Raw genomic sequence first — 11,496 nt, 5'->3', positions numbered from 1 at the left:
GAGTTATACTAAATAGAGTATTATTTTTATATGATTAGACGGAGGCTAGGCCAGCATTTACCGAGATACCCGAGGTGAGTCTTCTCACTATACTTTACCTAGTGTGGTAACAAAGTTAAGAGACAGAGTATTATAGAGTTATATGCCAGTGTGATTGCATGTTATTATGTGTTGTGATTTATTGTGATATGTGATATGCATGATTCAGAGTTACAGAGTTGGGACTTTCGGGTCCCTAGAGTTAGGGCCAGAGGGCCCACAGAGAGTTGGGGCTGGAGGGCCCCACTGAGACACATTGACCAGAGGGTCAACAGAGTTACAGCCTCGAGTGTCTATTATGTGATTATTGTGGTATTTTGGGGAACTCACTAAGCTTATGCTTACAGTGTTTAGTGTTATGTGTTTCAGGTACCAGTGATGACCACGGGAAGGCGCCGGCTTGATTCGTACACACATATGGGATTGGATGTATTTGATCTTGGGAAATATTTGTGAAACTAAAATATGATGTTATGACATTTTATGAATGAATGGTTTTAATTAAAATGTGTTTTTGAAATGTGAAAAATTGTTTTAAAATTTACGGTGTTACACCTGGAAGGAGAAATTCCCAAAACGGCATTCTGAACTCGCTATGGTCACTACGAGTTTGTAGTGATGCCCTTTGGATTGACCAATGCACCAGCGGTGCTCATGGATTTGATGAACCGAGTATGTCGTCCCTTCCTGGATAAATTTGTGATCGTGTTCATAGATGATATACTCATCTATTCAAGGAGCAAGGAAGAACATAGCCAACACCTCCGCCAAGTTTTGGAAACATTAAGGATAGAGAAGCTATACACAAATTCTCAAAGTGCGAATTTTGGATTCGGGAAGTAGATTTCTTAGGTTACGTGGTCAGCAAGGAGGGGATACACGTGGACCCATCCAAAATCAAGGCAATCGAGAACTGGACAGCTCCAAGGACTCCAACGGAAATCCGGCAAATCTTGGGCCTCGCCGGGTATTACCGAAGGTTTATAAAAAACTTCTCAAAGATTGCTAAGCCACTTACCACCCTGACTCAGAAGAGTGTAACCTTCGACTGGGGAGAAAAACAAGACATCGCATTCCAAACACTAAAGCGAGCCCTATGCAGTGCGCCTATTTTAACCTTACCAGAAGGAACAAAAGACTTTGTGGTCTACTGTGATGTGTCAAAACAAGGACTTGGATGTGTTCTAATGCAGCGAGGGAAGGTCATCGCCTACGCCTCAAGACAACTGAAGACGCACGAAGTAAACTACACGACGCACGATCTCGAGCTAGGAGCAGTCGTTTTTGCTCTAAAGATCTGGAGGCACTATCTCTACGACACGAAATGTACAATCTTCATCAATCATAAAAGCCTACAACATATCCTCAACCAGAAAGAACTCAACACGTGACAAAGACAGTGGGTAGAACTACTAAACGATTATGAATGCGAAATTCGTTATCATCCCGGGAAAGCTAACGTAGTAGCCGATGCCCTCAGCCGAAAGGAATACTCGGACCGCCGAGTGAAATCCTTAACTATGACTATGCATTCACACCTGTCCACACAAATCAAGGAAGCTCAAATAGAATCCTTGAAATCCAAAAACGTGGCGAATGAAGCCTTATGAGGAATGGATAAGAATCTTGAAATAAAAAATGACGGAGTTCGTTACTTCATGAATCGGATCTGGATGCCGAAGTTTGGCGAATTCAGAAATATTGTCATGGACGAAGCCCATAAGACATAATACTCCATACATCCCGGTTCAGATAAGATGTATTTGGACCTCAAGAAACTGTATTGGTGGCCAAACATGAAAGCCGAAATTGCTACCTACATAGGCAAATGTTTGACTTACGCCAAGGTCAAGGTGGAATACCAAAAGCCTTCGGGACTGTTGCAACAACCTGAAATACCCGAATGGAAGTGGGAGTGGATTACTATGGACTTCATAACCAAGTTACCCAAGACGACAAGCGGACTCGACACCATCTGGGTGATCGTCGACAAGTTAACTAAATCCGCGCACTTCCTGCCAATCAAAGAAACGGATAAACTGGAGAAGCTAACTAGAACATACATCAGGGAGATTGTACGACTGCATGGTGTGCCAATATCCATTATCTCGGACCAAGATAGTAGATTCACCTCAAGGTTCTCGCAATCGCTACATAAATCTCTAGGAACGAGGCTAGACATGAGTATCACTTATCACCCGCAGACTGACGGACAGAGTGAGAGAGCTATACAAACCTTAGAAGATATGCTGAGAGCTTGCGTAATCAATTTTGGCAAGGCGTGGGACTCCCATTTACCATTGGTCGAGTTTTCGTACAACAATAGCTACCACACTAGCATCAAGGTTGCCCCATTCGAAGCCCTCTACGGCCGTAAGTGCAGATCACCTTTGTGCTGGGCTGAAGTGGGTGACACGCAACTAGCAAGAGGTCAGGTACCCGACAGCACTATCATTGGACCGGAGATCATAAGAGAAACTACGGAGAAGATTTTTCAGATTCAGGAGCGACTGAAGGCTTCAAGAGACAGACAAAAGAGTTATGCGGATAAAAGACAGAAACCCTTGGAATTCCAGGTTGGAGACCGTGTCCTACTAAAAGTCTCGCCCTGGAAGGGGTTAATACGTTTTGGAAAGTGTGGAAAGCTAAACCCAAGGTACATCGGACCATTCGAGATCCTTGCCAGGATCGGCCCGGTGGCTTACAAACTTTGATTACCACAGGAACTCAACAACGTACACCCTACTTTTCACGTGTCAAACCTAAAGAAGTGCTTGTTCGATGAGACCATCGTTATCCCTCTGGATGAAATTGCAATCAATGAAAATCTCCAATTCGTAGAAGAGCCAGTAGAGATCATGGATCGGGAAATTAAAAGAACTAAACAAAGTCGCATACCCATTGTGAAGGTCCGATGGAACGCCAAGCGAGGACCTGAATACACCTGGGAACGCGAGGATCAGATGAAACAAAATTACCCACATCTTTTTCCTAACCCATAAAATCTGTCTTAGATTAAATTTCGAGACGAAATTCCCTCTAACGGGGGGATGATGTGACAACCCGATATTTTTTTCAAATCAATGTAACATTCAAAAAGTCAAATATAACGAACTATTTGGAATTAACGAAATTAGCTTAAAAAATGAAGTGTTCTAAAATCTTAATTGGGATGCATAGAGTGTTAGATATCGTGCCAAGGTTTTCAAAAACACAAAGAACACTCAAATCCGAGTTATAACGAAGGAGTTATGACCAATCGAAAATCCACGACGCACCCGGTAAAACACTGCTAAACGTAAAAAGTGAAATTTCAATAAAATGCTCTTTAGCCTTAAGTATCTAAACGAAAGTCATAGATTGCGTTAAACCGTGAACATTCATAAAAAGAACGCCCAAATCTGACTTCGTATGAAGAAGTTATGATTTTTCTAAGTTTCGGAACAACGATAGACAGCTAAAAAATCGAAATAAAGATTGAGCGATTTTTAGCCGACGCAACCTAAACGAGAGTTGAAGGTCTCTACAATATTAGTACAATGGTAAAAAGACAGACGAAAACGGACGCCGGATAAAGAAGTTATGGATTTTTAACGAAATTATCGTGTCCCGGCGTATTAAATAAAATATAATTAAAAATAAACTCAAACTTAGCCGACGAAGTCTAAATGAAAGTTGTAGAGTATTTTCTCACCTTCGTGTGGATATAAAGAACATCGAAAACGGAGCTCGTATGCGAAAGTTACGTATTTTAGAAGTTTTTGGCACACATTTCAAAGCTTATCCGAAGGAGTACGCCCAGCGTACTTCGGAGTACGCCCAACGTACTGAATGGAGGGCCTCGGATCGGCTACATCGCCCCTATTCCTCTACGCCGTCCCGTCTGAAGTCCGGCAGTCGAAGATGCGCTCATGCATGACATCCGAGTACTCCCCGCGTACGAGGTACGCCCCACATACTTCGGTGTATGCCCAACGTACGAGGGCAGTGTTCCTCACCTATAAATAGGATGCGAGACCTCCGACTTTCCTTGCCCATTTCCTCATTCTCTCTCATTCTTACTCCACATTTAGCATCCCGAGACGATCCCGACTTCCCGGTTTCATACCACAGCCCCGACGAAGGTCCGAAGCCCCGAGATTCCCGAGAATCTCGCCACTTTCCGGTCAAAGTGCCACCCAAGAAAAAGATCCTTTTCTTCGAATCATCACACTTTCCAGGTGAGTTCATACCCCTATTTTTTCACGTCTTTTTCATATTTTAGGGGGGGGGGGGGGGGGGGGGGGGGAATACAAGTGCAATACGAGAAAACATATCGCTTTAAATACAACATCTATATTTTTAATACTTCGATATCAACATTATACTTTGCATGAAAAGTTAGTATTTCATCGAGTTATTATCACGATATGGAACACACTTTCGGAAAAACTATAATGGGTATAGTTTGCTGGTTATTCATTACATTCTTACGTAAACATTGTGAAAATGAAATACTTTCATCTGCATGAAATATAGACTTTCTTTTTCGTAAATCTATTTATACTAAGTGTTGTGAGATATTCAACTTCAACGTACTCTCAAGTATGCATTTCAAGTCATGTATTATAAACCATAATCTCTTGGAGGGAGAGCGTGATACTTGTGTATAGATCTATACGGGATTGACAATCCCGCACCTAAACTGTTAGCTACAGTTAGACCGACAGGTCTGGGGTGACAAATGTCATAACACTACAATGCCTGAAGAACGTTGTTACAGACATTTTGTGTCAATAGCATGGTTATAAAACTCACACGGAAGTACTAAAATAAGTTTGATTTACGAGACTCTTGAATGCATTCAGTATTTACATTATTTTGAGTATAAATTTACCTTCATCATTTGAGCACGAAAGATACTAATGCCCTCCAACTTTTGAGACTTTTTCAAACTATATGTAGAAAATATTGGATTTTCTGGAAACCACATTCACCTATTTTTACTAAAAGACATACAACTTTCAGTACAAAAACACTTATGAACTCACCAACTTTATTGTTGACACTTTTTCGAAACTACTTGTATTTCTCAAGGAATCAGTAATACAGGTAGCCATCAGCTTTTGGAGAAGGAACGCTAAGGCGTCTGTTATCAAAACATTTTAAATCATCATATTTGTAATATTCTTTTGAAACATATAATACAAAACAATGTAAGTTTTTGGTTATATATATGATGGTTGTGTTTACTTTCTTTACAATATTCAACTGTTATGATACTACGTGAAGTCACCCACCCCCGAAGGTTTCCGCTATTCTGGTTTGGGGGTGTGACACCAGATATGCCTGACAGTATGTTTTTGTTCTGTTGTTATGTGGTAGTGGTAGGGGTGAAATAGTACATGTAGCCGGTTGAGATAAACTGGAGGGTAGGTCAGGCGTCCTAGAATCGCCTGGCAGGGTAGGTCAATCACCCCAGAATTGCTTGACATGGGTAGGTCAGGGCACCCCAGAATTGCCTGACAGGGTAGGTCGGGCACCCCAGATTTTCCTGGTAGTATGTGTTTGGTATAGTATGTGGTATGATGGAGTAACTCACTAAACTTCGTGCTTATGGTTTACAGTTTTGGTTTCAGGTACTTCGTTTTCAAACGAAAGGAGCCGGCTCGATCGCAACGTATCACACTATGATTTTCCGCACATGAGATCCTTGGGATTACACTCTGATATTTTTTTATGATAACATGCTTTGATTATTGACACTTTGGTTTGACATGTGATGTTTTTATAGATGTTTTATACTGTTGTTTTTATAATAACCTAATTAAAAATGAAATTTTCGGCCATGAATTTTGGGATGTTACAATCAATGTATTTACCTATTGTATCCATCGCACCATCAGTAATAACCGAATTGATTTGAGTAGATCCATTCTTGTTACTCAGAAGCTACATTAACTGTTTATATTGCTCTGGTGAAATTGATTGTGAATAATCAACAACATGATTAGCCACATACTCTAGTTTCTTTATTTTAGTGAATTTGAAATCACTTGGGAAACCATTAAGACAATAACTTTTGACTTGATGTGTCCCGATTTATTGGAGTGTGAACAACTCAATTTTATCTTTTTGACATACATTGCATAGCTTTAGTGATAAAATTAGGACTAGAGGAGATATCTCTTTGCCTTTCTTCATGAATAATCAGAGAATGAATTGTAGCAATTGAAGGCAATGGAGTCATCATCAATATTTAACCTCTTCTGGCTTTATAGGAGTCGTTTAATCCCATGAGCAATTGGACTAAACATTGTTCTTCAATGAATTTGTTAAGAGCTAAAGCTGATCTACATATGTAAGCAGGAACCTCTTGACTCATTCTTAATTCGTCCTAAATCTTCTTAATCTTTGTGAAATAGGTTGAAAAATCTTCTGAACCTTAACTGAAAGACTATAGTTGTTTCTGAATTTGATACACAAGAGCACCATTGGATTGAGAATACAATCCTTTAATTCATTCTAGATCTCCTTTGCAGTTTGAAGAAAGAGAACACTCTCAACAATTTCTTTGCTCAAAGAATTAAGAAGCCAAGATATCGCCATTGAGTTAACTTGATTCCAATTTGGAAGAAGTTCTGAATTCAGGTTAAATCACAGAACCATCAACAAATCCAATTTTGTTCTTCACTGATAATGCTAATGTCATCGATTTCTTCCAAGCAGCAAATCCAATTCTATCAAAAACTTTTGAGACAAGAATAGTGTTGGGGTTATTGGAAGAACCTAGATAATACAGACTAGAAATTTCAATATTAGATCTGCTAGATCCATTTGATAAAGTAGAATTTTGATCCATAATTTGTAATCAAAATTCAAAACGAAGTGAATAAAATGAAGATAGAACAATGAATCGAGAAATCAAAAACAAAATTGAAGAAATCAAGAGCTTCCGCTTTGATACCATGTAGAAGATAAAGGAAAAGAAATGATTTGAATTTTTTTCATTAACTCTTTTAAAATGATTACATACTTCATTATATACAAGGATAATACACTAACTAACTCTAATCTAACAAATTAACAAACTTAAGCCACATGTAATATTTCTTAACAAAATCATTATATACAAGGATAATACACTATCTAACTCTAATCTAACAAATTAACAAACTTAAGCCACATGTAATATTTCTTAACAAAAGAGTAACTAACTATTTACAACAATGATAGTTGAGTATCATTAACTTTTAGACATCAATACTTTTACAACTTTCATTTTACATATTTTATAAATAATGTGTTTGATTTATTTTCTATCTGTCATAAAAGAAATATTTTACAACTTCTTTAACATTTGAATCATTTTTTACATATTTTTTTTAGAAAAATATTCTCTTACAAAGACTTTTATGTATTCATTTTATCCATGTATCTTACGATTTTTTTTTTCATTTTTACAGATTGATTTTTTAACAAGTTAATTACTACTTATTGATTCTATTTTATAATTTCCTTTATGTTAGTTTTAAAATATATATTAGACTATTAAGGGTGGGCAACATGTTATCACATGTTACCACACCCAAAAGGTGTCATGTCAGCATCCTACTCATACATGGTGTTATAACACCCAAGGTGGAAATGGGCAACATCAAATAACATGTGATAACACCAATTATTTTCTATTTTTTTGATGTTTTTTTTCTATATTTCGAATTTGTTTTTTTATTTATTTATATTTGAAAAGTAAAAAATAAAATTTTAATAAATCTTAATTAAAAACAACATTAAAAAATCACAACAAAACACAAAAATATTTAAAAACCTAAAAAAAACAAAAAAACAAAAAAAGATGATAAAACCTACATTTTTTGCCCTAAAACTATTCATCTTCATCTTCGTGACCAACATAGATGTAATCCGCCAAGTCTTCACGGAGTTGCTTGTGTTTTCGCTGATCTTGAATATCAACCACTCTATGTAAATATTATGATGTCCCTGGTTGAAATTGCACATGTCTTGGTTCCGTAGGAGAATACGTTGCAATATTGCGTCCTTTATCTTCAACAACCATGTTATGCATTATGATACATGCATACATGATATATCATAGAGTATCTAACTCATAAGGTCTCGTCGCATGTTCAACAATGTGCCATTTTGATTTCAAAACCCCAAAAGCACGTTCAACATCCTTACGTGCTCCTTCTTGCCTTTTGAAATATTTGTCCCTTGGATCTATTGGGTGTCGAAACGCCTTCACAAACGTAGAATATTGTGGATATATTCCGTCTGTAAGGTAATACCCGAACTTATATTCATTTCCATTCATTGTGAAAGGAGCATCCGGGGCTTTTCCTGACAAAAGATTGTCAAATATCGGTGATTAATCGAGAACGTTGACGTCGTTGTTAGAACCCGTAACCCCGAAAAAAGCATGCCAAATCCATAAATCTTGTGAAGCAACAACCTCTAATACCAACGAAGACGTTCCATGATGACCACTCGAATACTGGCCTTTCCACGCCACGGGGCAATTTCTCCATTTCCAGTGTGTGCAGTCAATGCTCCCAAGCATACCCGGAAAACCATGTCTTTCTTCATGCGCCGCATATAATTGTTGCATATCATGCAACAAAGGTTTGCACAAGTATTGGTCACCGAATGTTTCGACAACACCTCTTGCTAATAAATACAAACTTTCTCGTACGGTCATCTCAGACATTCTCATATAATCGTCATTAGAATCGGGTGACTCCCCCATTGCCATAAGTTTAATTGCAGTAACACATTTTTGCAACTCTGTGAAGTCTCGTTTGCCTCTAGCATCATATCTCATTTGGAAAAATTCATATCTAAATAAATATTAAACACGTAAAAATTATATTTATTTTTATCTAAAAGTAACATTTTATAAATTATAAAAGTTGAAACAAACGATACCTAATTAAATATTAAACATGTAAATTTGTATTTATTTTATCTAAAAGTGACATTTTGTAAATTATAAAAGTTGAATTAAACAATACCTTGCTTCCATAGCGTTGACTATCGTTTCGAAGACATTTTTTCACAAACGAAATCTTCTTTTGAAATCGCTTGACTAGTAGACACAATTTCCGCAAAGTAATCGTTAACTAGCCGCTGATGCCCTTCCTCACGATCTCTATTTAACGTCGCACGTCGCGTGAGTAGTGAAGCTGGATCTGGCTGTAGTAGGTTGTCTGTGTAATACCGGTACATCATACTCACGAACAAATCGTCTTCGTCGTTATCATCATTGTACGGATGAGCCGGATCAAATTCATTCATAGTTGGTTGATTTTTGTGTTTGTGTTTTGAGTGATATAGAAATAGAGATAGATATAGAGAAATATGTGTAGTAAAAAGAATGAGGTATATATATATATATAAAATGAAAATGTAATTGGTAATTTTTTTTTATTAAAGTTACCGTTTTTAAACGGTTGAATTTGCAAACGGTCCGATTTTTCACGCGTTACGAGATGTTACCACCATCACACACCATAACATAAATCTAATAACGGGAGGGGGGGGTGTTCCCCCGTTATGACGTCGTTACGACACTGCCACATCAGATAACCCCATTCCGGCGTTGCCTACACCCGCCCCTCTTAAGAATCTCAAGTTAATAACAAAAATCTTATTATTGTAATAGAGAGGATGTGATTGGATAACACCAATGCTGGGATGACTTGTCATCGATAGTCCATGTGGAAATAGAGTGTGAAAGTTTTTTGATCCTAAAACTCAATTCGCCACTTGTCAACACATCAACACCACACAACCTTTAGATCAGCCAATCAAGTAACACCTTATCCTATCAGCTTATCTCGTCACTCCAAGAAAATCTCCATCAAACCTCTCCACCATACAAATCTGTTTCCTACTTCAATCCCACTTTCTGCAACTAATCACGACGATTCGGTTTGGAAGAAGCAGCAATGGCAGCTTCACTGCAAGCAGCGGCAACTTTCATGCAACCAACAAAGGTGGGTGTCTCCGGCCGTCTGCAGCTAAAGTCTTCTCCGAGCATCTGCAAGGCCTTCGGTGTCGAGTCCTCCGGAGCCAGGGTGTCTTGCTCTCTTCAGGCTGATCTCAAGGACTTCGCTCAGAAATGCACCGATGCTGCCAAGATCGCCGGATTCGCTCTTGCCACTTCTGCCCTTGTTGTTTCGGTATGTCTCCTCCGGTTCTTTGACTGTTAGTGACATATTGATCCAAGTATATATTATAACTGTTTTGTTTATTTGCGTAAGTGTGTATACATGTATATTGATATTGTATCAGGGAGCAAGTGCTGAGGGAAGTCCAAAAAGGTTAACTTTCGATGAGATCCAAAGCAAGACATACATGGAAGTAAAAGGAACCGGAACAGCTAACCAATGCCCAACCATCGACGGCGGAGTTACTGGGTTTGCTTTCAAGTCCGGCAAATACAACGCCAAGAAATTCTGCCTTGAACCCACATCATTCACAGTCAAAGCCGAAGGTGTAAGCAAGAACTCTACACCCGAGTTCCAAAAAACCAAACTCATGACCCGTTTGACCTACACCCTTGACGAGATCGAGGGTCCCCTCGAAGTGTCTCCTGATGGATCCATTAAGTTCGAGGAGAAAGACGGAATCGACTACGCTGCTGTGACTGTTCAGCTTCCCGGAGGTGAACGTGTGCCATTCCTATTCACAATCAAACAGCTCGTAGCATCGGGGAAACCAGAGAGCTTTAGTGGAGAATTTCTAGTGCCATCTTACAGAGGATCGTCGTTTCTTGACCCAAAGGGTAGAGGTGGTTCCACCGGGTATGATAATGCTGTTGCTTTGCCGGCAGGAGGGAGGGGAGATGAAGAGGAGCTTTCTAAAGAGAACGTAAAGAATGTTGCAGCATCAACGGGAAAGATTACTTTGAGTGTCACTTCAAGCAAGCCGGATACTGGAGAGGTGATCGGAGTGTTTGAGAGTATTCAGCCTTCGGATACTGATCTTGGAGCCAAGGTTCCTAAGGATGTGAAAATCCAGGGTGTTTGGTATGCTCAGTTGGAGTGATCTCATAGATGTTTGGTTTTTAGCATCAATGTATTTGTGTTTCTTGCTCCTGACAACCACGAGGTATCCAGACATTTTCTTGCTTGTATATTATCAAGATTCAAGAATACTTATAATGAATGTTATCATCCTTTTTTGTTTGTTCCTTTTTAATGCTTAACTGGTCCAAAGATGTTAGGGTCTTGACCTCTAACAAAGTTCTGATTTAGGGACATGAGACTTGTTAGGGTTAATGTCCTAACCACAAACCGAGTCGGATTTTTAGGGTAAACACATAAACCGGTTTCCTCCGACCCCAAAACCAGTTTGGTTTGTAACCGGTTTCTCCCCAAAAAAGTGAGGCGGTTTAATCTAGTTTACTACTGTTTTTTCATTATCTTTCATTGGTTTGGATCATAACAAAAG

General features: G+C 38.7%; 2 protein-coding genes across 2 annotated transcripts; one reads left to right on the top strand and one right to left on the bottom strand.

Annotated features, from left to right (window-relative positions):
- Nucleotides 1-7,884: 7,884 nt before the first annotated feature.
- LOC145097777 (uncharacterized) lies at nucleotides 7,885-9,781 on the bottom strand. Its single transcript, XM_079035416.1, has 2 exons — nucleotides 9,054-9,781; nucleotides 7,885-8,879 (listed from the first exon to the last, which is right to left on the bottom strand). The coding sequence occupies exons 1-2, from the start codon at nucleotides 9,062-9,064 to the stop codon at nucleotides 8,411-8,413; spliced, it is 480 nt and encodes a 159-aa protein (XP_078891542.1). The 5' UTR covers nucleotides 9,065-9,781; the 3' UTR covers nucleotides 7,885-8,410.
- A 139-nt stretch (nucleotides 9,782-9,920) lies between these two features.
- Nucleotides 9,921-11,231, top strand: LOC145097776 (oxygen-evolving enhancer protein 1, chloroplastic-like). Its single transcript, XM_079035415.1, has 2 exons — nucleotides 9,921-10,223; nucleotides 10,336-11,231. Exons 1-2 carry the CDS (start codon nucleotides 9,990-9,992, stop codon nucleotides 11,089-11,091), a joined length of 990 nt encoding a protein of 329 aa, XP_078891541.1. The 5' UTR covers nucleotides 9,921-9,989; the 3' UTR covers nucleotides 11,092-11,231.
- The last annotated feature ends 265 nt before the right edge of the window (nucleotides 11,232-11,496 follow it).

Source organism: Lactuca serriola, chromosome 4 (assembly GCF_051521515.1).
Source record: "Lactuca serriola cultivar US96UC23 chromosome 4, Lser_US96UC23_V15, whole genome shotgun sequence".
Classification (NCBI taxonomy): domain Eukaryota; kingdom Viridiplantae; phylum Streptophyta; class Magnoliopsida; order Asterales; family Asteraceae; genus Lactuca; species Lactuca serriola.
Note: the sequence above shows the minus strand (reverse complement) of the source record. Positions and strands in the feature narration are given on the sequence as shown.